At 54.1% G+C, this 23,783-nt stretch overlaps 4 protein-coding genes and 1 long non-coding RNA gene across 8 annotated transcripts; 2 read left to right on the top strand and 3 right to left on the bottom strand.

The window, feature by feature from the left end:
- Nucleotides 1-527: 527 nt before the first annotated feature.
- On the bottom strand, nucleotides 528-3,655 carry C2H1orf232 (chromosome 2 C1orf232 homolog). 2 transcript variants are annotated; one of them, XM_042272053.2, is made up of 4 exons: nucleotides 3,572-3,655; nucleotides 2,285-2,368; nucleotides 2,098-2,195; nucleotides 528-864 (listed from the first exon to the last, which is right to left on the bottom strand). In XM_042272053.2, the coding sequence occupies exons 1-4, from the start codon at nucleotides 3,653-3,655 to the stop codon at nucleotides 567-569; spliced, it is 564 nt and encodes a 187-aa protein (XP_042127987.2). In that variant the 3' UTR covers nucleotides 528-566. The 2 variants fall into 2 exon arrangements, with proteins under 2 accessions (XP_042127987.2, XP_042127988.1); XM_042272054.2 differs by lacking the exon at nucleotides 3,572-3,655 and adding an exon at nucleotides 2,886-2,939.
- Nucleotides 3,656-5,140: 1,485 nt separating this feature from the next.
- Znf593 (zinc finger protein 593) lies at nucleotides 5,141-6,002 on the top strand. The gene is made up of 3 exons (XM_006975644.4): nucleotides 5,141-5,340; nucleotides 5,575-5,637; nucleotides 5,728-6,002. The coding sequence occupies exons 1-3, from the start codon at nucleotides 5,141-5,143 to the stop codon at nucleotides 5,867-5,869; spliced, it is 405 nt and encodes a 134-aa protein (XP_006975706.1). The 3' UTR covers nucleotides 5,870-6,002.
- Znf593os (ZNF593 opposite strand) lies at nucleotides 5,335-6,675 on the bottom strand. The gene is made up of 2 exons (XM_076565375.1): nucleotides 6,275-6,675; nucleotides 5,335-5,751 (listed from the first exon to the last, which is right to left on the bottom strand). The coding sequence occupies exon 1, from the start codon at nucleotides 6,550-6,552 to the stop codon at nucleotides 6,307-6,309; it is 246 nt and encodes an 81-aa protein (XP_076421490.1). The 5' UTR covers nucleotides 6,553-6,675; the 3' UTR covers nucleotides 5,335-5,751; nucleotides 6,275-6,306.
- A 4,793-nt stretch (nucleotides 6,676-11,468) lies between these two features.
- On the top strand, nucleotides 11,469-23,222 carry Cnksr1 (connector enhancer of kinase suppressor of Ras 1). Of its 2 annotated transcripts, XM_006975697.4 has the most exons (21): nucleotides 11,481-11,648; nucleotides 13,940-14,097; nucleotides 14,218-14,399; nucleotides 15,071-15,155; nucleotides 15,580-15,621; nucleotides 15,698-15,802; nucleotides 16,703-16,762; nucleotides 16,869-16,931; nucleotides 17,258-17,359; nucleotides 17,475-17,536; nucleotides 17,795-17,868; nucleotides 18,007-18,113; nucleotides 18,192-18,222; nucleotides 18,644-18,816; nucleotides 20,524-20,597; nucleotides 20,759-20,830; nucleotides 21,547-21,620; nucleotides 21,753-21,814; nucleotides 21,910-21,994; nucleotides 22,081-22,262; nucleotides 22,592-23,222. In XM_006975697.4, exons 1-21 carry the CDS (start codon nucleotides 11,501-11,503, stop codon nucleotides 22,859-22,861), a joined length of 2,211 nt encoding a protein of 736 aa, XP_006975759.4. In that variant the 5' UTR covers nucleotides 11,481-11,500; the 3' UTR covers nucleotides 22,862-23,222. The 2 variants fall into 2 exon arrangements, with proteins under 2 accessions (XP_076421489.1, XP_006975759.4); XM_076565374.1 differs by lacking the exon at nucleotides 22,592-23,222 and having other exon boundaries at nucleotides 11,469-11,648; nucleotides 22,085-22,256.
- LOC121827407 (uncharacterized) lies at nucleotides 19,722-23,727 on the bottom strand. Of its 2 annotated transcripts, XR_013049384.1 has the most exons (4): nucleotides 23,676-23,727; nucleotides 21,568-23,597; nucleotides 20,484-20,565; nucleotides 19,722-20,063 (listed from the first exon to the last, which is right to left on the bottom strand). It is a non-coding gene; the product is annotated as an uncharacterized LOC121827407 (long non-coding RNA). The 2 variants fall into 2 exon arrangements; XR_013049383.1 differs by having other exon boundaries at nucleotides 19,722-20,565.
- Between the last annotated feature and the right edge of the window lie 56 nt (nucleotides 23,728-23,783).

Here is a 23,783-nt window from a genome sequence, read left to right as displayed (position 1 = left end):
CAGTCGCAGGTTTTCTTCACAGGTTCCCGTCGAAGCCTTTGTTCAGGATCCCCCTCCTCTGCCTTAGGTTTCCTTCCCTAACTGTATTCTTGGAAGATCACACGTACAGTCTCCTCCAGGAAACTGCCCCCAAAATACCCGATCTGCCTCCTCCTCTCTGAGCTCACAGGGGCAGCTGCGTTTTGTTCCTCAACAAACCCTGGTCTGGGACCCGCTGGTAGAGAGCTGCCTCGTTCGTTACTCCAGGATTTTCACACATTTTCAATCAGCGTCTGCGGTTGGGCCACCGGCAGTGTTTGCTGAACGAAAGGAAGCGGGACAGGGCAGTGGAGCGCGTCCTCCGGGGCTTTCTGGAAAGTTGTACCTTAAATCTAAGGCCACCCATCCTGCCACCTGGAGTGTCTCGGCACTTCCGTCGGGAAAGAAGGCGAGGAACCCTTTAGCTGGACCCCGCCTGAGATCGCCCACCTAAAAGTAGCTTTTCCTGTTGTCGGGAAAGAACTGACACTGTCACACCGGGTGTCGATCCAGGAGTTTTATGGGAGGTAGGGAAGAGCGGGCCCCGGCTAGTCGCCCTTGGGCGCGGTCTTCACCCTCATCTCTGCCAGTTTGTGGGTGAGGAAACCCCACTTGAAGCCTGCCGCGGGGTCCACCTCCCGGGTCTCGGGGCACTCGGTGGCCTCCTCGGCCGGCTTGTCCCCGGGCTCGGGGTCCCGCTCCGCGGGGGTCTCCACGCCGCGCAGCATGGACGCCGCCGCCTGCTGTTGCTGCTGCCATCTGCTGGCGAACGCGTCCCAGAATCCCGGCCCGCGCGGCTCGGTCTCGGCCGCGGCCGCCTGCGACGGGGGAGGCGCCGCCAGCGGGCTGCAGGAGAGGCGGGGGTCAGCGGGCTGGCCCGGGGTCCCAGAAGGGGACAGTGGGCAGGAGAAGGGACAAGAGGTGCGGTCAGGGGGAGTCGGGGTAAGGTCAGGGCCTGCAAGCAAAGGGAGGGTTCAGAGGCTCTGGGAAAAACCGGTCAAGTGGGACAGGGTCGGGAGAGGGCTGGGCAGGGGGGACCCGGGATCCCCGAGTTGGGTGGAGCGGTCAGGAGTTTGGAGAGAATAGACTAACGGAAACAAGCCAGGTCCGGAAAGCCAAGGAGGGTCCTAAGAGGGGAAGGGCACGGGAGAGAGTGGGGTGGGCTTGCTTAGGTCCATAGCAGGGACACCCCCACAAAACACACACACACACACACACACACACACACACACACACACACACACACACACACACACACCCCGCGGGAGGCGGGGAGAGCCAGGCCAGCAAAGTGGTTAGGCTCTAGGATGGAGGAAAGAGGAACTGGGTACGCGGGAGAAAGTGGAGGAAATCCTAGCACAGATGCTTAGGAAAGAAGAGGTGGAAGCGGAAAGGCTGTGAAGGAGGGATAATAACGCCCGAAGAAGGAGCATTGTTTCTGGAGGAGCCTTGCCTCTGGAAGAGTCCTCAGAGGACTGGGACGGGCAGGCAGAGGAGGTTAGGGGGTGGGGAGGAAAGGAACCTCGGCGGCAAGGATAGTGGATGGGGGGGGGTGCAGAGCAGAAGGGAATGTGATGTGGGTGCGCAGGGCTGAGGAAAAGGCCGAGATGCGGTGTGTGTACGAGACAGGGCCAGCGGGGATGAAGCCCTAGGTCTGCTCTCAACACCCAAGACCTTATAAAGCAGTGCTTTCCGAACCGGTGTGCCTTGGGGGGTCCTCTGGGATCCTCAGGTCTCTATGTACACCAAGAGAATCAGAGGAAGGGAACCTAGGTTTGGTCACCGCTGCTTTGGAGGGGGAGGATTTACCATCTAGACCCACCCTTTGTTGCAGGCACCTAAAAAGGCCTTCTCTGCTGTCCTGGGTTCTAGGGAGTTGGCCGTCCTGAGGAAGAGGGAGGAGCTACCCATAAGGACTTCCCGGTTACCTCAGTCCCAAGAGATCTGACCCCGCTGTATCCTGATAAGAGGATAGAGCATACAGGGGTGATGAACAGAGCACAGGGAGCCAGCATGGCAGAAGAGAGATCTTAGGACCCTTCCGCCCCTCGCCGCCCCGCCCCCTGAGGCCACACGTACTGATCAGCGCAGGGCTCCGGTGGCAGCAGCTTGTCCTCATCTTCTTTGTTAAACAGAGATGACATGGTCAGCCAGCCCTTCACCCCCACCCCCTGAACCTGGGAGGAAAGAGCTGAGAGTCAGGAGCGCATGCCGCCACAGCCTCCGCCAGGCTTCCCCGGGTTGGGTGGAAGACTGGAGAACTCACCCTTCGGGCCAGCTGTGACACTGGGTTGAAGGCCTCCTCCTGGGGTTCTGCCGCCTCAGACTCCACTAATGCTGGGTTCTCCCCCTGGGACACAAGACCCCACCCACCCAGCATGAGAGAAGCCTCATTGCTAGCCAGTGCACACACACACACTTACACACCCATTTTGCATCTCCTCTAGGGCACATGGGAATGCTCACAGGTAGACTACATAATGCCTCTGGTCAATACACAGGCTTGCATGGTCAATCTGCATAGATACCTCTAAGCACATACACTTGCCCACTCCCACACATACCCAAACACACACACACACACACACACACACACACACATAGAGTGGACAAGGGCATGCTATGCACACGACTACAGACACACAGCTACCCCTTTCCTTCTGTGCACAGGTGTATGAGCGGTTAGGCAGTCACACAAGGACACTCACGTGGTTAAACAACCCATTCCTGCAGGCAGCTAGCTAGACAGAGGCCTGTGCAGAGCTGTCAAAATTTCTCCACCAACCAAATGCAACACCTGCAAATGCCTACATGAAAGCATACAGGTCCAGAATCCTGCTTAAAATACATATCCATATAAAAATCACTAAATCCAGTTCACACCTGTACTGGAGTTTCCACGGAGGCACTAGTTGTAGCATTTTCCTAGACATGTCCTTAGAATCCCAGTCTTGGACACCAGCATGTCTAGCCATATGCTTAGCCACCCTCTCACCCACCCCTGTGGGGCTAGTTTCCGCCCCTGCCACATCCATTTGTGTGGCTGCCACTTATCACAACTTCCAGACATAAACTCCTAGGTTCAAAGTCCATTCTGCCCTCCCCCTCAGAACTAAGTATGGTCTAAGTATGGCTTTGATGGAATGCTGCTACTGTGGCCCACAGAGCATAAGGACTGCTGACCCCCTATTCCCACACGCAGGCGCTCATACCTCTCCAGGCAAGCCGTCTCCCTTCTTAGCTTTGTCTACTAGAAAGCTGTGACGAGCTTAACGGACTTCTGTAGGTACTGCCAAGTGGCATTAGAACAATCTTTATCTTATGGCAGGCAGTTCACGAGATCCTTGGAATCAGCAGTGCCTGCTTCGCCCATGGCCCAAGCTCTCCCCTTTCCTGTGTTTTTCAACATCTCCATCATGCTGTTTGTAATCCCTGAATGTGCCTACAGTCTTTGCATAAAAGAATCTGTGTCCTCTCCGGCTTATTTAATGTTCTTTATACCCCCCTCCGCCTTTGCTGTCCCTCTGTTCTAGAAAACATGGCCAGTACCCACCTCCTCCGCCAGGTCCTCTTCAGATTCTCCACCCAGAGTCTGTAGCACTTTGGACTTGTAAGCTTTCCAGAAAGCTTGGTTCATGGCTGCGGGGGAGAGGGGCCTGGCACCCAAACACAGAAGGTGGTAGCTTAACGGGCACCCGTGGATCTGGCTCCAGAAACTTGGAGGAACCAAGAGCCTGTCCCAGGGATCTGGTGACTTCATGAAAGATGCACCATTCTCCCCAGCTGGCACAGTGCCGAGCAGGTAAACCGGATCCCAGTGATTCTGAGGTTGGGGCAGGCTTGTGCCACCTCAGCCCCTTGTCTTGACCCATATTGGCCAAAGTTAAGGAAGACAGCTCTTTGGAGAGTCCGTTTTTCCTGCACTTAGGAATACTGGTGGCTGTTCAGCTCTTAGGAGAGCTGCAGAAAAACTTTTCCACTCAAATTCTTGAGTCCAGGGCCCACACCTGTGCATCCTCTGACTGTAGTCACACCAGCCATGTTTTCCTCGGGGCCCCGCCCTGTATCTCTACTCAGCCTTCACGAGCTGGAGTGGGAAGGTCCCCAGGCCACCTCCAGTGAGCACTCTGGGCTTCCATTTCATTCCTTTGTCTGGCCTAGAAACCTGTTCTCCCCCGGGATGCACGTGCCCGTCTCCCTGTTTCCTGGCAACTGGTTCCAAAGAGTCGGAACCCTGAATTATTGCTGAGCTCCTCTGCCCCCATACGGTGGAGTTGGCTCTGGCCAGCCTGAGCGGCTCCAGGCCAAGATGAGCGAAGAAAGGCCCTCAGCTCTCGCCTTACTCTAAGCACACACTTCTTGGTTATTTCCCCTTTTTCTGCCAGCCCTCTCCTGGGAGCCTGGGCATAGAGAAAGAAAGCAGAGATGAGCAACATTTCCTCTTGGGCAGGGGATGGAGTCCGCCTGTTAGACCAGCTGCCTGGCATCTGTGAGGCCCTGGGTTCCATCCCCAGCACTGAGAAACCAACCAACCAACCAACCACCAAAAAACAGAAAAACTGACCCCTCTTCAAGGACGGAACACCTCCCCAGGTGCTAGATTCTCTGGGAAACAGTTCTCCACTCTTGGCCCCATGAATTTGCCTAGGAGTAGAGGGAGGACAGAAGAGACACAGACCCAAGAAAATAACGAGGGAGAGGCAAGAAGAGGCAAGAAGAGCCTAGGGGTAACCCTCTGGGTGCCCCATCCGTGATTCCAAACTTATTCTCATTTATGAAATAATTTATTCATGGCACAAACATCAGTGCTTTCCAGAGACGTTGAAAGTATCCTCTCCAACTGAAATCCGAGGTGCGAAAACCGGGAAGTAATGATGGGACCGGCAGAGTGGAAGGATCCGCTGCCCCCAGGCCACTGCCCCTCAAGAGCCCAGTCACTATCATCCACGGCCACCGGGGGGCGCTCCAGCCACCAGCCCGTCCGTGACGCCATCAGAGGCGGTCTGGACAATCTTGCTCCGCCCCCGGGCGGACCTCTCGTGGCGTCATCGAGCGGCCCGGAAGCTCCACCACGTGTGGGTCTTTCCCTACACCCAGCTCCTTGGTCTTGGTGTCACTGATCATGGGTCGCTCCCGCAGGACCGGCGCGCACCGAGCACATTCCTTAGCCCGCCAGATGAAGGCCAAGAAGCGGCGGCCAGACCTGGATGAGATTCACCGCGAGCTGCGGCCGCAGGGGCTCCCGCGGCCCAAGCCAGAGCTGGACGCCGAGCCCGACCCGGACCTGCCAGGGGGCGGCCTGCATCGCTGTCTGGCCTGCGCGTGAGTCCAGCCCGGGGCCGAGCAGGGTTTGAGGTACCAGCCCCATTGCGATGAGATCCGGGCGGCGAGGCTCGTGGGATCTCCTGTCTTGGGACCCGTGGGTCAGCCCGCCTCCCATCTCTTCGGGCTCGGAATCTGGTATCCGGGGACGAGTTAGGGCCAGGGAGGTAGGCATGCATACCTGAAAGGCCTCACCACCTCTTTACTCTCTCCCTTCACCCTACATCCCTGCAGGAGGTACTTCATCGATTCCGCCAACCTGAAGACCCACTTCCGATCCAAAGACCACAAGAAAAGGTATGAAGGGGTCAGGAGATGGTGAATGGGTATCATGCAGGTATGTCTTGCATCTGATCAGCTCCAAACACCTATTCTTCTTTCTCCCAGGCTGAAGCAGCTGAGCATCGAACCCTACAGTCAGGAAGAGGCTGAGAGGGCAGCGGGCATGGGCTCGTATGTGCCCCCCCAGCGCCTGGGTGTGCCCACAGAAGTGTCCACTGAGATCCCTGAGATGGACACATCCACCTGAGGGGCCTGAGGATATAGGGCAGAGAAACTGCCCATGGACAGTGGTTCAGTGCTAGTCTGAGAGTGTGTGCTTTGGTTTTTGGGGAGATGATCTCTTCTGGGTGTTCTGCCCAAAATAAAGGACCTGGACAAGAGGGCGTACCTCTGATTCTAACTTCCCTTCCAGTCCTGCAGAGTCCAGCCCTGCAAGGGTTTCTGAGCCAAGATGTCTATTCCCCATCGGGCCCAGCTTTGGAACCCGTACCCCAGCCTGCCTTCTTTGAATCTGGGCTGGAGTGCAGGTACAGTGTAAAACTGGGGAGTAGGGTCAGGTTTATTCTGTGTTTGTGGCGATGGCAGAGACTGATCCCCCAAGGGGGAAGACATGGGTTTCTGAAGTTGCAGACCCTTCCCCTGAGTCACCTACCTGCAAGCCTGGGTGAGAGGCTGCCTGCCTCATCATGGCGCCTTGGACAGCTGCCGCTGCCTCACCATCTTCCACACGGCATAGCAGGAGCCACCCAGCCCGAGGACAGCCAGCGTCGTAGCCACAATCCCAACCAGCGGACTCCGGGGCTCTGCCTTCAGCTCCCCGGCCACCTGCATCTGGGAGAACACAAACGGTGGACATACGTGGTCAACGGAGACTTCTGGGTAGGAAGTGGATAAGATGGTGCTGCTGGGTGGAGAAGATGTGGACGCCATTTCTGCCCCAGGGAGATTCCACCCCGATCCCTCTCGCCTCACTGCCCATCTGGGTCCTGGCTAGTCAGGCAGCAGGGAACGTGACAGTCTGGCCGTTGGGGGTATCAGCCCCGCCGTGAGAAGGGGAGGGAGAGGTGGTACAGAAAGCCAGTATTTAGATGTACTTACCTGTAGCACTCGGAAGTAGCCAGGGGTCAGGCGGCGGAATCTCATAGTCGGGGCTCTGGTCTCCCTGTCCTGTGGAGTGGGGGCCGAAATGAAGACGACTAGATTTCCCAGGGTATCAAGAGGCGGAAACCAGGGCATAGGAGTCCCTGACCTGTTTTGCCTGGGCACTGTGTGTTCAGAGGATGCTCTCCGCTGCTGGCTTGCCCAAGTCTGGCAGGGGGTGGGGCAGCTGGATCTTTAAATCTGGTCCCTTCCCCCCTGCTTGCCAGCCTTAGGGGCAGCTGTCAGGAGAGATCAGCATCAGGCCTGAGTAGCAGCTCCTCCCCCATTCACCAGAGAGGCCAGGCCAGGCATGTAGGCAAAGCTTTGGCTGGCAGTGCCCAGGAGTCCAGGCATTAACCAGGTATGGGGCAGGCTTCCTCATCCCTGATCTGGACCCTACTGTAGCACAAATCCTAATTGGTCTTAATAAAAACCTGGAGCCATATATCGGGGTAAATGCTGAAAGATCAGAGAGACAAAGGAACAAGCCACAGCCACCTCTCACCTCACCAACTCCTCAGCCTTAAAGGACTGAGCTCCTGTCTCCTCCCGCCTTATATTCCTTTCTGTGCCCAGCCATATCACTTCCTGTCTCAACCTCCCTAGTGCTGGGATTAAAGGCATGTGTGCCTCCCAAGTACTGGGAGCAAAGGCATGAGATCCCAAGTGCTGGAATTAAAAGTGTGTGCCACCATTGCCTGGTCTCTATGGCTAACTAGTGTCTGGCTTTGCCTTCTGATCTGCAGGCAAGCTTTATTTGTTAGAGCATACACAAAATATCACCACACCATACTCCTACCTTGGATAAGTGAATGTACCAGTCAGCATTCAGCAAAAGAGGCCAGGTGACTTGTTAGTCACTTTTCCATTTGGATTCTGTAAATTCAACTACCTTTGAAGGGTATACTTCACCTTCTCCCCAAGATGGAGTTTCCACAAGAACTTCTCTTGTGTGGGCTTTAAAAGAGAATTGCTTATGCAGATAAAGTTCTCCATAATGTGTTGTTAAGTTTTTTTAATTACATCTATTTGTGTATATGTGCATGTGTTTGTATACACATGTGTGACGGCATATATGTGTGTGACGGCATACACATGGAGGTCAGAGGACAACTTGAGGGAGTTCTCTCCTTCCAACAAGGGGGTCCTGGGTGCCCAACTCAGCTCATCAGGCTTGGCAGCAAAGCCTTTACCCACAGAGCCGTTTTGACAGCCTGCATAATATATTAAAAGATTAATTAAAAAAAATGGTCTCAGTGTCATTGTTACAAGAAATTTCTGTGTATTTTGTTATCTCTCTAGTTTTCTTTTTTGAGACAGGATCTCTCTGTATAACCCTGGCCATTCTGGAACTTGCTCTGTAGACCAGGCTGGCCTCGAACTCACAGAGATCCGCCTGCCTCTGCCTCCCAAGTGCTGGGGTTAAAGGCATGCGCCACCACTGCCCAGCTTTTTGCTGTCTTTGAAAATAACAAAAAGGATGATTTTCAGAATAGTGTGTAGAATATCTGTATAGAGAGGGCAGAGGGTGTGGTACTGTGACTGAGTGCCTGTCTGTCACTTGCAGGCTCTGGAATTGTCCCTAGCATCACAAAAAAGAAGAAATAAAAGAAAAACTAGGCCGGGTAGTGGTGGCGCACGCCTTTAACCCCAGCATTCTGGAAGCAGAGGCAGGTGGATCTCTGTGAGTTCGAGGCCAGCCTGGTCTACAGAGTGAGTTCCAGGACAGGCTCCAAAGCTACACAGAGAAATCCTGTCTTGAAAAACAAACAAAGAACTAGGCCAAAAATCGCTAGCTAGGCTTGGTGGCACAAGTCTGTAATCCCAGCACTCTGGAGGCAGAGGCAGAAAGGTCTCTGAATTGGGGGCCAGCGTGATCTCCATAGTGAGTTCCAGAACAGCCAGGTTTACAAAGAGAGACCTTGTCTCAAAAACAAGAAGAGAGACAAATAATACAGAGGTGAATATGGAGAAGACAGGATGAAACTCACCAGAGTTTGCACCTATCGTGTGTGAAGCCCTGGGCTTCCATCCCCAGCACCCCATGAACCAAGTGTCTCTTAGGTCTGTAACCCCAGTTCTCAGGAGAAGGATCACTAGGCTAAGGTCCTCTGGCATACAGGGAAGTCCAGGGATTCCTAAGCCTGAAAAGCAAAGAAACAGCTTACAACTATTTCAAACCCTTGGTGGTCTTTAGCCCACTCTTACCTACACCCGATGGCATGCTTTGTTTCGGGCCCCCTGCCATGTGGCCACCATTGCTTAGGATGACATCTGTGTCTAGCAGACTTTAGAGGGCCGAATGGCCACTCTGTTCCTGTTCTCACTCTGGTGATGCAGACTTCTCCATCATACTTCTGCATTCTCTCTCTTTAGTTCTTTGCTGCTCAAACAGGTTAGGTAGGACTGGGGTGGGGTTGGGGTTGGAGCACATGCCCAGCTGTAAGGCCCAAAGTGCAGTTCCCAGCACCACAAAAAGTAGTAAACCACACCGCTCCTCCCACTCAATGTTCCTACTTATTTTTGAGACAGAGTCTCGTGTGACCCTGGCTGACCTGGAACTCACTATGTAGACCACATTGGCCTCAAACTCAGAGATCTGCCTGGGATTAAAGTTGTGCACCATGCCTGGCTAGTGTCCTTTAAAATAAATAAATAGCTGGGCAGTGGTGGTGCAGGCCTTTAATCCCAGTGCTCAGAAGACAGAAGCAGACAGATCTCTGCCTGGCTATTTTTTAAGGTTAAAATTAAAAAAAAAAAAAATGTGTCTCTGAGTGTTTGCCTGAATTTATATCTGTGTACTATTTGCATGCCTGGTGACCTCAGAGGCCAGAAGGGGTCATTGGATCCCTGGAACTAGAGTCACAGACAATTGTGAGCTGCCATGTAGGTGCAAGAAACTGAGCCCAGGTCCTCTGGAAGAGCAGACAGTGCTCTTCACACTGAGCCAGCTCTCCAGCCCTTGTTTTGCTTTTTTAGACAGGTGTTTCACCATACCTGGCCAGTGTTCTTAAAAATATTTGTGTGTGTGTGTGTGTGTGTGTGTGTGTAAAATATATAACATATAACACATATATAACATAATCACATTAAATTTTTTATTGGAGTGCCTGCATGGCTCTCTCTCTATAGTCCTGGCTGTCCTGGAACTCAATGCAGACCAGGCTGGTCTCAGATTCAGAGTCCATCTACCTTTGCCTCCCAAGGACTGGGATTAAAGGTGTAATCCTAAAAAATTGTTTTGTGCTTTTAAAAAAAAGTTTTGTGTGTACTGGTGTTTGCCTGCATATATGTTTGTGTATCATGTGCATGCAGCTCCTGAGGAGGCCAGAAGAGGGCATCAGATCCCCTGGAACTGGAGTTATAGTTGTGAGTTGACATGGTGGGTCCTAGGAATTGAACTGGCGTCCTCTGCAAGAGCAGCCGGCTCTTAACTGCTGAGCCATCTCTCCAGCCCAGCTGTGCTATGCTTTTAAGAACATTATTCTTGCTGATTTTGTGATACAAACTGTGGTCCACTGTTTCTGGAAGCTAGGGCAGGAGAATCACTTGAACCTGTGAGTTGGAGAGCAGTCTGAGCAACCGAGCAAGAATGAAAAGCATCTCAAAAATTGTAGCAAGAGCCGGGCGGTGGTGGTGCACACCTTTAATCCCAGCACTCGGGAGGCAGAGCCAGGCGGATCTCTGTGAGTTCTAGGCCAGCCTGGGCTACAGGGTGAGTTCCAGGACAGGGACCAAACTACACAGAGAAACCCTGTCTCGAAGAACAAAAAAAAAAAAAAAAAAAAAAAAAAAAAAAAAAAAATCATAGCGAGAATAAGAAGTGCATTCAGAAGGCAGCTAACACGTCTGCAAACGTTTCTCCAGGGGAATGGTTGGCGTGTTTCCTCTTCATTTGTAACCAATAAAGGCTGTTTGTGCCCTAAAATAAATAATAGCTGAATTAATGAAAAGTCTTACTTTGAGAAAGGGACTCTAATTCTCAACAGACTGTCAAAGGATGCAAAATAAGAGGAGACAGAGTCCCACACTCAAAGTTTTCACTTAGTTTTAGTTTCTGCTGTGCATTTTTGTATTTTTGGAAGGGGCTTACTCTAGTCCAGGTCCTCCTTGAACTTGGAGCGATCCACACTGGCTCAGCATCTAGAGTCCTGAGATTACAAGCAAGAGACACCATGACCCGATGTTCTAAATATTCAAAGCCATTTGCTCAGATACAAATGTCCCATGAAACAGGGACTATTATGCCCTAGAACTGAGCACCGGGAGTTAGGTCAGCAATTCCAGATGGCAATAATGAGCTATCATGGGGACCCCAGGGTGAGGGGTGGTGGGCTAGCCATGTGCTTTGGTTCTGCGCCAAACCCTCATCAGATACTCTGGTTTTTAGGTGCTGAGGTCAGAATCCCGGGCTGGGATATGGGACTAGTTTTTTGTTTGATTGTCTTGTGGTTGTTTTAGACAAAGTCTCCCTACACAGCCCTGGCTAGCCTGGAACTCGTCTGTGTAGACCCGGCTAACGTCAAACTCACAGGGATCCTCCTGGTGAGGCCAGTTTGGGGCCAAATCTCATGTCAGTTCCGGACAGCCCGAGTCACACCCCCGCGGCGTCAGCCCTGGAGCCCGGCTGCCTAGCTGCCAAAGTCCGAGGATGCCAAAGGGGCAGGGCAGGAGGAAGACAGGCGGTGGGCCAATGGCAGTCGCGGGGCCTCACCTGGGTGGCCACGTGGGCCCAGGTATGCGGCGGCCCCGCCCTGACCCAGCCCGGCGGGCTCGGGCTCGGCCCGGGAGCGGAAATTCCTGCAGGGGCTGGACGCTGCGGGCGGAGCTCAGCATGGAGCCCGTGGAGGCCTGGACCCCCGGGAAGGTGGCAGCCTGGCTGAGAGGTTGGTGAGCCGGGGGCAGAGGTGGGATCGAAGGGAATAGCGTGGTGTCCCTTGGGCAGAAAGTAGGAAAGGGGAAAAAGAGAAAGAACCTGAGTCTATTAGTCAACAGGTATTTATAGAGCGTCTGCCACGTACCCGCGTAACAAGGGCCCCTGAACAGGCACAGTGCTGGCAGAGATAGGCCAGGCGACACCAAAGGCCCTAAGACGCAGGAAGGGGTCTTCCCATATTTTTGTATGTTCAAGCCGCCAGGGTGGCGACCAGCAGGTGCAGTAATATGCAAAACAGGGTGGCCCTGGTGGCCCACGCCCCCTTTTATCTGCGACATCTTCCCTGTGCCCCAGGGCCCTGCGAGCTGTTTATTAAGCCCATTTTTCGGAAGTACAAACAGGCCGGGAGCCAGGAAGTGATTTGTTCAGTCTTGGAATAGGGCCGGCCCTGGTGTCATATTCCCCTCTCCTCAAACCGAGGTCGGCAGTGAAGAGGCAGAAACCCCAGCCATTCTGTAGGGGTGACACAGCCCCACCCTGGGGATTCCATCAGAGTGTGAGGATCACTCACCGGGCGACCAAGAGACATAAACACAGGCTGACTCAGAGAATTGAGGGCCTTCTGCAGCTGCATCAGGGAGTGAGGAGACCAGTCATTGCTTTCACAGGGGCAGCTGGAGCTTGCTGGAGGCCTTTTCAGTGTGAGCAGCCCAAGAAAGCTGCAGTCACACCCCCAGACTGGGGCCCAGGCCAGCACTACCACTCACCAGGTCTGTGACCACAGGTCTGAGTTTCTCTAGCATGACATGGACAAAATGTCACTGGCGTGTGTGGCTCCATGTGGGTGTCTCCTGGGAGGGTGGAGGCAGCCCAACACATTCAACGTGGGAAGGAAGTTGTCCAAGTAGCCCTGGCTTAATGAGCGCCCAGTCAGGACTCAATGCCATAGGAGGAATGAGGAACACCTAATGACACACACATTCTCCGTCATTCTCCGGTGACAGTCTGGCCTGGTGGGGTGTGAACAAGTCACTATCTCTCCCTCCATTAGTTTTCCCGATGATATCATCCCTGTGTATCAGGGATGATGTGTAGTCCCCACCTTCTAGAAATGTGAAGATCAAATGTGCCAATATGGGTAAAGTTCTTTTTATTTGTTTGCTTTTGAGACAGGATTTGTTTCTCTGTGTAGCCCTGGCTGTCCTGGTACTCACTCTGTAGACCAGGCTGGCCTCGAACCCAGGGATCCCCTGTTTCTTTATTCCAAGTACTGGGATTAAAGGCATGTGCCACCACACTTGACTATGGGTAAAGTTCTTAAAACATTGCCTCACACAAAGTAAGGTCACGGTAGACAGCCTGGCGATAATGTGATGGCTGTTACTGCCCGACTACAGACCACGTGTTTGGTACACATCAATCATCTAAAACACGCGGTTACAAGGCAGGCGCTCTCATTGTTGCTATTTTATTTAGTTTTAAATTTTTATTTATGATGAGTGTTTTGCCTGCATTTATGTGTGTGTACCTTGAATGTGCTTATGAGTGATGGTTGTGAGCTGCCATGTGGGTGCTGGGAACCGAACCTGGGTCCTCTGCAAGAACACTAAGTGCTCTTAACCACTGAGCCACCTCTCCTGCTTTTTGTTGTTGGTGTTTTGTTTTGGTTTTTTGTTTTGTTTTTTGTTTGTTTGTTTGTTTGTTTGTTGTTGTTTTTTTGAGACAGGGTTTCTCTGTGTAGCAGCCCTGGCATCCTAGAACTTGCATTGTAGACCAGGCTGGCCTTGAACTCACAGAGATCTGCCTGCCTCTGCCTCCTGAGAGCTGGGATTAAAGGCGTGCGCCACCACCCCCCGGGGCCCATCTCTCCTGTTTTAAAAGTAAAGAGATTAAGCACAGAACTAGTAGATATCTTAAGTGTTAGCTCCTGCTCAGGTCTCCCTGACTCCGGGTGGATGGGATGTGGGTGCTGGGAAAATAAGCTTAGGTCCTTTGCAAGAGAGCAGTATGTGTTGTTCTTAACCACTGAAGCATCTCGCTAGCCTCTTTTATTTTTTGGTGACTGGATTGCAAGGTATTCGAGCATGAATTCGGTAGAAGGCAATGTCAGTAGGTTGGACACACTTGCTGGAGTGGCTGCTGTATATGGTTCTCAATTCAGCCGCATCAGCTGTGAGATGAGCAGAAGCCAGCCCGGGTCTCAGGGTTGTCATTAGAGACAAGCAGGAGGGGAGGAAGGGCTCTGATGTGATGAAAACTTAGAACAATAATGACACCTCCCCCCCCCCCCCCCTGCTCCAGGCCTTGATGATGCTCTGCAGGACTATCCCTTTGAGGACTGGAAGCTGCCTGGAAAGTACCTGCTGCAGCTCTGTCCCCAAAGCCTCGAGGCTCTGACTGTGTGGCCTTTGGGCCACCAGGAGCTCATTCTAGACGGGGTGGAACAGCTCCGGGCCCTGGTGAGTAAGCACAGGCACACGGCTGTATCCACCACACTGGTTGTAGCATCCACCAGCCTTGGGGTTTGCCCAGGGGGGCTGGCTGTCGAGGGGGCAGTCATAGACCCGTTTCTGATGCAGGGCTCCAAGCTACAGACAGAAAACCTGCAGAGCCTGGCTCAGGGGCTGCTGGAAAGGACCCAGGCCTTTCAGAGCTTGGTCCAAGGCCGTCTGGGAAGCTGTGCTGAGACTCCTGCTGATGTCCTCACCGCTGCTGTAGAGCTGGTGCGGGAAGCCCATGCCCTCCTCTCCTGGCTCAACAGGTACTAGGGATGGGGTGACTAGTGACTCATCTCATCCGTGGTCTCCTCTAGGGCCTGGGATTGAAAAACAGTACTTGGCTCTTAATCAGATCTGTCAGACAAGTCCAAGAGTCTGTCTGTGCAGGGACCCTGGGCCGCCTTGCTTCCCACCCCACCCTGGAGCTTGTCATCTCGATGGTTTTATCAACAGTTGAATTTTTGTTGGCTTGTTTGACGTGTGTGTGTGTGTGTGTGTGTGTGTGTGTGTGTGTGTGTGTGTGTGTGTGAAGGTCAGAGCATCCATTGTAAGAATCAGTTCTCGCCTTCCACTGTGGGTCCCGGGGACTGAACTCAGGAACTCAGGCCGTCAGCTTTGGGGGCAAGCACCTTTAGCGATGAACAACCTCTCTAGTCCCTCAACAGCTATTGGATGGAGAGTTTCCCCTTCACTGGCAGTTGTCTGTCCTTCGTGGCCTGCCTCAGATGTTACCGCCTTAGGGACACCTTGCCTGTGTGTCCCTTACAGATCATTGTCTGTTTAATGGTTGTCTCCACGGTGCCTACAATAGGACCTGGCACATTCGGGACAAATAGTCCTGTGCCGAGCAGAACCCACCACAGTAGGAATTTGTCTCCAATTCTCAGGTGAGGAATTATAACCAACACAGTGTCTTAATTGTCCTTCCTGCCAGGTACCTCTTCTCCCAGTTAAATGACTTTTCTGCCTGCCAAGAGATTGGCGTGTTGTGCGGCGAGCTGGGCCAGGTCTTGCAGGAGGTAGGAGGACAGGGGCCAGGCCAGGCCAGGCCCCAGAGCTTTTTATAACCTGTGAATCAGACCAAGATTGGGGCGGGGGGTGAGAGCTGGGGGAGGAGAGAACAAGAATAGGAGAAGCCCTGCCCCTGGGTCTGGGCTACGAGGCAATGGGGTGGGTCATGGGGTGTCCCTGGCAGCAGCTCGGGTGGCGTTTGGGAAGGGTGGCAGGAGAGACATGTGTGGTAATGGTTGAGTCAGGTGTCATGGGAGAGGAATGAAACCTTGGAGTTGAAACACTGAGACCATTATAGTTCTGGCAAGGAGACCCGTGTAGAGAAAGCAAGGGAGGGCCATCAGGGGACCTTCTCAGCCCCACCCCGCATCCTCAGGGGAAAGTGGCCCCCACCCCTTTCTAAAAGGGGCCCCCTGTGCTCTCTGCTTTCAGGACTGTCCAGAAGCAGAGAAGGAAAGCAGCACCCTGAGGATTGTGAGTCTCAGGGCTGGGTGGGGAGGCACAGGGTATGGAATCAGACTCATCCAGACAACCTGCCGCGTTCCCCCAGTGCAGCCATGTGGCCGGGATCTGCCACAACATCCTGAGCTGCACCCCAGAGGAGCTGCTGGAGCAGAGGGCTCTGTTGGAGCAGGTGCAGCTGGACGACCCTTCGGTGAGCTCTGACCCCTCACCTCCTCCTGCAGACCCCCGGCAGCCTTGCCTGAACCCTGAAACATGGTCCGGGAGTCCCAGCCTCTTGTATTACTAAGTCTGTTGTGTACCGATGCTTAATTGGAGTCCCAGAGGACCTACCTAGAGTCTCACCATTGCTGGGCACCTTTCCAGAGCCAGAGGGGCCTGAGTGACGCATTCCAGGCCTGACAGGGATTAATAGAGATGAGAGGGAACACTTATGCTTTAAACTTGACCAGTTAAAAGAACCAGAGTTGCCGGGCAGTGGTGGCACACGCCTTTAATCCCAGCACTCAGGAGGCAGAGCCAGGCAGACCTCTGTGAGTTCGAGGCCAGCCTGGTCTACAGAGCGAGACCCAGGACAGGTACCAAAACTACACAGAGAAACCCTGTCTGGAAAGAGAGAGAGAGACAGAGAGAGAGACACACAGAGAGAGAAGAGAGAAGCAGAGTTGCTCCCCCTGCCCCCCAACCCCATGTCATCCCCTGTCTCCCCTCAGGAAATTTCTGAGACTCTGCTACCTCAGAAATCAGTGACACAGCTTCCCTATGGCCTTATGGGTGGTGGTGGTGGTGGTGTGAGTGTGTGAGTGTGTGTGTGTGTGTGTGTGAGTGTATATGTGTGTGAGTGTGTGTGTGTGTGTGTGTGTGTGTGTGTGTGTGGTGGCAACAAGTCCAAAGCTACACAGCAGTTAGGACAATGCCGTCTTGAGGCTCTGCTCCCATCCTGCCTACCTTAGAGTCCTGGTACCCGGTGTGAGGTCCTGCCCACTGGCTCTGCTCCCATCCTGCCTACCTTAGAGTCCTGGTACCCGGTGTGAGGTCCTGCCCACTGGCTCTGCTCAACCCCTCTTACTTGACTTAGCTCCTGTCTCCACAGAGTCTAGAAATTCACACCACCAGCAACTGCCTGCACTTCGTGTCCCGAGTAGGTGTCCAGGTAAGAGCCTCTCACCGCTCCCGCCACCCCGTCTACCCTGAAGGCGTTCTCACCTGCCAGTCATGCCAGGAAAGCCTCATTCTCTGGGCCCCATTCTTCACACTAGGCTTCCCCCGGCTCCCAGATCCTGCCAGGAGATGAGATCGTCCAGATCAATGAGCAGGTGGTGGTGAGTGCCGGGGAGGGGCAAGGTGGAGGTGAGGGTGCTGAGTGCTGAGGAGACTTGGGAGAAGCAGGAAAGTCACCCGAGGGTTTTGCACCCTGTGAAGACCAGGCCTATGGGAACTGCCTCGAATGACATGAGCCAACACAGGAAGGTCTCAGGGTGACTGCTGGTGGGCGGGATCTCAGTTGGGTGCTAGCCCGACCTCCCACAGAGCTCAGTTAAAGGGGCTCCTGGAGGCCCCCTGAAGGTGGAGACCTGGCAGGGAGCTCTGACAGAGAAGAATTGCAGGGCAGTTTGAGAACCTCCCACTCAGTGTCCTTGTCCCCCAGGTGGGCTGGCCCCACAAGAATGTGGTGAGGGAGCTGCTGAGGGAGCCAGCAAGTATCAGCCTAGTGCTGAAGAAGATTCCAGTGCCCAAGACCCCGTCACAGGTACCTGTCCCCGCGCCCCCCCCCCCCCCCCGCGCGCAGGTCCCCCCACCACCACCACACCTGCTTTCATACTCCTGTGGTTAGCGCTATCACTTTGTTTCTGGTTGTTTTCCAGACACCCCAGGATTCCCCTCACCTGCTAAGCCAATCACCGCCTCTGACCCCACTGTCTCCCAGGTAAGCAAGCTCTGTCTGCTAGGTGCCTTTTTGGTTGGTTGGTTTTGGTTTTGGTTTTTGAGACAGGGTTTCTCTGTGTTGTTTTGGAGCCTGTCCTGGAACTCACTCTGTACACCAGGCTGGCCTCAAACTCACAGAGATCCTCCTGCCTCTGCCTCCCAAGTGCTGAGATTAAAGGAGTGTGCCACTAAACCCGGCTTCTGGGTATGTCTTGAAGGGGGACCATGGGCTCATCGCACGTCCCCTTGGTCTCCGCAGGGTTCCAGCCGAAGCTCTTTTTACCTTCCACCTGTCTGCAGATGGGAGTCCTGGACCCGGCCCCACCTGGACAGGTAGTCTCACAGCCCCAGCAGGCGGCACATGCTCTGGACAAGGCATCTGAGTGCCCACCAACCTCTCCATGCTGACGTCCTACCCACAGGCCGGGGCCTGAGCTCATGGATTTTCCCTCTCTCCTCCCTGCCTAACAGACTCTACCTCCCTTGACGCTAAGCCCCGGCCCACTCCCCCTGAGGCCCCAGGCACACTTCCAGAAAAAACAGCAGAGCCTCTGGAGACTTCAGGAAACCTTGACAAGGTAAACTCAAGGACTCAGCAAGGAGGGGCGTGGGCCCTGGATCTGGACCCTTCTCTAAGCTCTTCATGGTCTTTTCAGAGTCCCGTCCTTGGTCGGAAGAAATCAAAAGGTATGAGCATCCCTGACTGGGCGGGGTCTCAGAAATCTTCACAGGGCTGGGCAGGACCCCTCAGTGCACACACATGCTTCCTACACAACAGTCTTTTCTGGAACCATGGACCCTCGCTTCTCACCAAGGCCTCTTGTTAGCTCTGAGACTGTGAGAAAGTACCCTCTGGTCATCAGTTTTATCTCCTGGTGTGTGTGTGTGTGTGTGTGTGTGTGTGTGTGTGTGTGTGTGTGCTGTGCACTCTACCACTAAGCTATATGCCCAGCTTCTTTAAAGTCACTCCACCTGAGGGCATTTGTGATATTGTGAGCCCGCAGGATGAGTTCAGACAGTTCCTACTGGGGATCCCCCTGGGGGCAGATGGACTCCGGGAAGGATGCTTGCTGGCCGCATGTCAACATGGTCTGCTGTGTTGGGGCAGGTGTGGCCACGAGGCTGAGCCGCCGGCGGGTGTCCTGCCGGGAGCTGGGCCTGCCGGACTGTGATGGATGGCTTCTACTACGCAAGGTACCCGGCGGCTTTATGGGTCCACGCTGGCGGCGCTGCTGGTTTGTGCTGAAGGGACATACCCTATACTGGTACCGCCAACCCCAGGTGAGACCCCATAAACACTTGCATAGGTAACGTGTGGACCTAAGGCCACCATTCTTACCTCTGTTTTACACAGGAGAGCCCCATACTTTCCTAGGCCCCAGGATTTCCATTTGTAAGGTGTGAGTGGCTCTTGGTAGAGAAATGAGTTCTTACAATGTGTAAAAAAAAGGTTATGGGGGGCTAGAAAGATGGCTCAGTGGTTAGTCTTGGAGAGGACCGGTGTTAGTTTCCAGCCCCCAGATGGTAGCTCCCAACCGTCTGTAACTCCAGTTCTAGGGGATCTGATGCCTGCTTTTGACTTTTGTGGGTGCCAGGCACACATGTGGTGCACAAACATGCATCAGTCTAGCTACATAGCAAGTTCCAGGCCAGCCCAAATAACACAGTGAGACTCCTGTCTCAGAAAAAAGGGCCAGTGAGAGATGGCTCAGTGGGTAAGGTGCTTGACACCAAGCCTGAGGACCTGAGTGTGATACCCATAACACCATGGTCTGGACCCATAACCCCCATGGTCTGGACCCATAACCCCCATGGTCTGGACCCATAACCCCCATGGTCTAGACCCATAACCCACATGGTCTGGACCCGTAACCCCCATGGTCTGGACCCATAACCCCCATGGTCTGGACCCATAACCCCCATGGTCTGGACCCATAACCCCCATGGTCTGGACCCATAACCCACATGGTCTGGACCCATAACCCCCATGGTCTGGACCCATAACCCACATGGTCTGGACCCATAACCCACATGGTCTGGACCCATAACCCACATGGTCTGGACCCATAACCCCCATGGTCTGGACCCGTAACCCCCATGGTCTGGACCCGTAACCCACATGGTCTGGACCCGTAACCCCCATGGTCTGGACCCGTAACCCACATGGTCTGGACCCGTAACCCACATGGTCTGGCAAGTTGTCCTCTGATCTCCATGTGTCTTGTGGCACGTGTGGGTGGGCATACACACACACACACACACACACACACTTACACACACACATACACACACATACACACATACACACACATACACACACACATATATACATACACACTCACACACACATATACACACACACACATACACTAAATGTATAAATGCAAACTTTTTTTAAGTGTAGGGCAATCGTTTTTACTCTCTCTCTTCTCTTCTGATAGTCTATCACTGGTGATGGCCACTCAATCCCTTATTCACTCAGTAGATATCCAAGGTGCCTGCTGGACCCATCCCTGAGCTCTAAAGCCCTGGGGGAACAGGAAAGATTTGGAGAGTCCTGCCCCTCTTGTAACTTAGAGGCCCGTGGGGGAAAGAGCTGAATACATCCTTAAGGACAGTGTGCTAGGATGAAGGAACTTCCAGGCGATGTGTGGGAGCCCAGCAGAGGTGTCTGATCTAGTCCAAGGAGTCTAGAAGCTTCTTTGGAAAGCTGTGTTTGGATGTTTGTTAGGGAAAAGGAAAACCAGGAAGGGAAAAATGCTTTGGGACAGGAAGCAGTTCCTGGGAGAGGGCCTGTCTAAGCAAGCTGCTCCCTTTGGCTGTTCTGGAACCTTTGCTCTCCTGTTCCTGCTCAGAGGGGCCTCTTGGCCACACCTTCTGCCCTGAGTTCCAGAAACCCAGAGAGTTACCTAGGGAGCTGGCTGTCTGACCTAGGGCTCCGTGCTGACCTGGAGGTCCCATGCTGACCCTTGTACTGTGATCCCCCAGGATGAAAAGGCCGAAGGACTCATCAATATCTCCAACTACAGCCTGGAGAGCGGACATGACCAGAAGAAAAAATAGTTAAGTCTTGGAATGGCATGGGGTGGGGGGGAAAAGGGAGAGGAAGGGTGGGGGTGGGGTGGACATGGGGCAGGTGGCTGGGATTCCTGATCCAGCCTCTCTCTGGGTTCTGGATGGGCATGCCCAGAGGAGACTGCGACTTCTTTCTGCCCGCTGGCAGTGTGTTCCAGCTGACCCATGACGTGTACAAGCCCTTTGTCTTTGCTGCTGAGACCCTGACTGATCTGAGCATGTGAGTGCCGCTTCCTCTTCCCCACTCCCATGGAGTCCCCAGCCTCCACATGCTTAAGAGCTGGGCTCAGGGGCTGGAGAGATGGCTCAGGGTTAAGAGCATTGGCTGTTCTTCCAAAGGACCCTGGTTCAATTCCCAGCACCCACATGGCTGCTCACAACTGTAACTCTAAGATCGGACATCCTCACACAGACATACATGCAGGCAAAACACCAATGTACACACACACACACAAAAAAAAAAAAAAAAAAAAAAAAAAAAAAAAAAACAAGCTGGGCTCAGGAGACCAGACTGAAACCCAGCCCTCAGAAAGCCTCAGTTTCATCATCTGCAGAATGGGTAAAGGAGGATTCCTACCTAATTTGCTCTTTGAGGATCAGATCTGTGGGTCTGGGACATGGTGGTTCACCTCTCTAATTCTAACCTTAGGAGGCTAAGGCAGGAGGATTGCAAGTCTGAGGGCCAGCCTGGGCTACATAGTGAGTTTCAGGCCAACGAGAGCCGAATAGTGAGATGCTGTCTCAAGAAAACAGGAACGAGAACAGAGGGTATGGCTCAGTGTGGAGCACTTGCACTCAGACTCCAGCACACACAAAAACATTCGGGGGGGGGGGGGGGGACGGGACGGGACTAGAAGATGTAGGTAAAGGGTGAAAAGCGCAGACGTAAACAGGCTGCGGTGAATGGAATCCCACAGCCCACATGCTCCTCTGCAGGTGGGTCCGTCATCTCGTTACCTGCATTTCCAAGTACCAGACTCCGGGTCAGGCGCCCTCTGCCAGAAAGGAAGGTGAGTGTATCACCGAGTCAGAGCAGGGGTCCAGACATCCCTGAGCTCCTGCCTTTCCCAGGCTGGGCGCCAGAGCTCCAGTTCCCTGGCCTCTCCAAAGCCGCTCCATGGTTCTCCAACTCCTCACTCTAGATTGCTACAGTGAGACAGAAGCGGAAGACCCGGACGAGGAGGCTGGGTCCCGCTCAGCTTCAGTGAGTACAGTCACGTCCAATTCGGAGGTAGGGGCTGCCGAGCAGGATGTGGGGGGGTTCAGACTAATCCTCTCTCTCCTTCTGCTTTGACACAGCCTGGCCCGGCTCCAACCCGGAGTGACACCCCCCCCACGGCTTCACCCTTGCAGAGTCCAAGGACGTCCTTCGGCTCCTCAGCAGGTGCTACCCCGGGAGCGGGGGTCCCCGGGCTGCGGAGATGACCTGACTGTGTTCATGTGTTCTCATCCCGCATCCTGCTCTCACAGACAGCAGTGACAGGGTCCTGGAGGGGATGGTGCAGGAGCTGAGGCAGGGGGGCGTGTCCCTCCTGGGGCAGCCACAGCCCCTGACCCACGAGCAGTGGCGGAGATCTTTCATGCGGCGCAACCGTGACCCTCATCTCAATGAGCGCGTGCACCGGGTGCGGGCACTGCAGAGCACACTCAAGGTGAGCTGGCAGCGACGGGCCTGGGCAAGACTGGACGAGGCTGTGGGCTCAGGCCCTGGTGACTGTGAGCTCTACTGTGAGATCCAGACTGTAGACAAGGCTCTAAGCCCTGGCTCTCTGATTCTGGAGCCCAGTGTTGGGCTCTATACTCTATTCAAGGCTCAACTGTGCCTGAGCCAAGTTCTAGAAGGTTCTGTGTGCAGAGACCAGCTACTCACCCAGGCTCTTGGGCCAGGGTACCCTGGTGCTGGGCACAGGACTTAAAGTTAGTGCTGGGTTCTATCCTTCCTTGGGTGACCAGAGAGGTTTGCCCCCTGCTCTCGCCTCAGGCAAAGCTTCAGGAACTGCAGGCCTTGGAAGAAGTGCTGGGTGACCCTGAGCTCACGGGAGCAAAGTTCCGTCGGTGGAAAGAACAGAACCAGGAGCTGTACGCGGAGGTCCTGAGCACCCGTGGAGGGATGCGGGCCCAGAACAGCTCCCCAGCCCCAACCTCTGACTCCAGGGGTCAGTCCCCACAGCCCCTGACCTCTGACCCCGAGGAACCCTCCCAGCTTTTTCCCTTGACCCCAGAGAACAGCCTCCAACCTCCTGACCTCTGACCCTGGCTGGTAGTGCCTGGCTCCTGACCTCTGATCCTGAGGAGGACTTCATCTCCAGCCTCTGTCATGTCTAAGACAGCATGCCCAGGGGGTCTGTGTTAGGCTGGAAGTAGAGCTAGTCCTCGGCTTTACCTGATCCCACTATCCAGGGCTTCCACAGTTTCTGCTCATGTGTCCCCCAGAGTGGAAGGAGAGCAGCCCCCCTCCCTGTGACGTAGAAATCCCCTAACCCATCCTCAGATCCGGACACACCTGCCTCCCTGGGTCCTTCAAAAAGGTTTCTCAGAGCAGATCTGGATGACTGTTTATTTTACATGAGAGATGCTTTTCCACCAAATAAAGTTGATTTCTCCCAAATGAACCCATGTGTCTTTGCTTTAGAACTGGGGATCTGCAGCGCCCTTGCAGACATCCCCTCCCCACAACACACACAGGGGTGAATTGCTGTCCGGCTAGAGTGAATGCCTTCTGTCACAGGGTGGGTGACAAGCTCCCTGCGTAGCTCATCACCCTGCGGTCTACACTCGAGGCTCCTGTGCCAGGGCGCTGGGCTCTGTGGTCACGCATCCTTTTGCCTTAGTCCTGGGAGGTCAGAGCCGCTCCCCTATCCTAGCCCCAGGGAGGCACACTCACTTAGTAGATAAGAAAACTTACCTTTCTGGAAGGGCCGGCTGGGTAGCTGGAGGCAAGGGATCCCGGGCATCTCTTCCCCTTCACTCAGCCTCTCCTCTAGTACCTGGATGCAGAAAGGGGACCTCGGTTTGCTATATTCAGATGCCGTGGGGGTCCAGACCTATTCCCGCCAGCCTCTAACCTCTGACCCCATCCTGAAGCTGGTGGCTGAGGACCTGGTTCCCCCGCTCTTTTTTTTTTTTTTTTTTTTTTTTTTAATCAGGTTGGAACGTCTTGGTGGAACACAGAA

The sequence above is a fragment of the Peromyscus maniculatus genome, chromosome 2, assembly GCF_049852395.1.
Source record: "Peromyscus maniculatus bairdii isolate BWxNUB_F1_BW_parent chromosome 2, HU_Pman_BW_mat_3.1, whole genome shotgun sequence".
In the NCBI taxonomy this organism is placed as follows: Eukaryota; Metazoa; Chordata; class Mammalia; order Rodentia; family Cricetidae; genus Peromyscus; species Peromyscus maniculatus.
Note: the sequence above shows the minus strand (reverse complement) of the source record. Positions and strands in the feature narration are given on the sequence as shown.

What these genes read in the sequence shown, in the direction of transcription:
- Cnksr1 (XM_006975697.4), top strand. Translation starts at nt 11,501, where the DNA reads ATGCGGCGGCCCCGCCCTGACCCAGCCCGGCGGGCTCGGGCTCGGCCC. An exon ending in CTCCTCTCCTGGCTCAACAG is followed by an intron (nt 14,400 to 15,070) that starts GTACTAGGGATG and finishes CCTTCCTGCCAG; the next exon opens with GTACCTCTTCTCCCAGTTAA. An exon ending in GTCCTTCGGCTCCTCAGCAG is followed by an intron (nt 21,995 to 22,080) that starts GTGCTACCCCGG and finishes CTGCTCTCACAG; the next exon opens with ACAGCAGTGACAGGGTCCTG.
- C2H1orf232 (XM_042272053.2), bottom strand. Translation starts at nt 3,655, where the DNA reads ATGAACCAAGCTTTCTGGAAAGCTTACAAGTCCAAAGTGCTACAGACT. An exon ending in TGTCACAGCTGGCCCGAAGG is followed by an intron (nt 2,196 to 2,284) that starts GTGAGTTCTCCA and finishes CTTTCCTCCCAG; the next exon opens with GTTCAGGGGGTGGGGGTGAA. An exon ending in CCGGAGCCCTGCGCTGATCA is followed by an intron (nt 865 to 2,097) that starts GTACGTGTGGCC and finishes CCTCTCCTGCAG; the next exon opens with CCCGCTGGCGGCGCCTCCCC.
- Znf593 (XM_006975644.4), top strand. Translation starts at nt 5,141, where the DNA reads ATGGGTCGCTCCCGCAGGACCGGCGCGCACCGAGCACATTCCTTAGCC. An exon ending in CATCGCTGTCTGGCCTGCGC is followed by an intron (nt 5,341 to 5,574) that starts GTGAGTCCAGCC and finishes ACATCCCTGCAG; the next exon opens with GAGGTACTTCATCGATTCCG. An exon ending in TCCAAAGACCACAAGAAAAG is followed by an intron (nt 5,638 to 5,727) that starts GTATGAAGGGGT and finishes TCTTTCTCCCAG; the next exon opens with GCTGAAGCAGCTGAGCATCG.
- Znf593os (XM_076565375.1), bottom strand. Translation starts at nt 6,552, where the DNA reads ATGGCGTCCACATCTTCTCCACCCAGCAGCACCATCTTATCCACTTCC.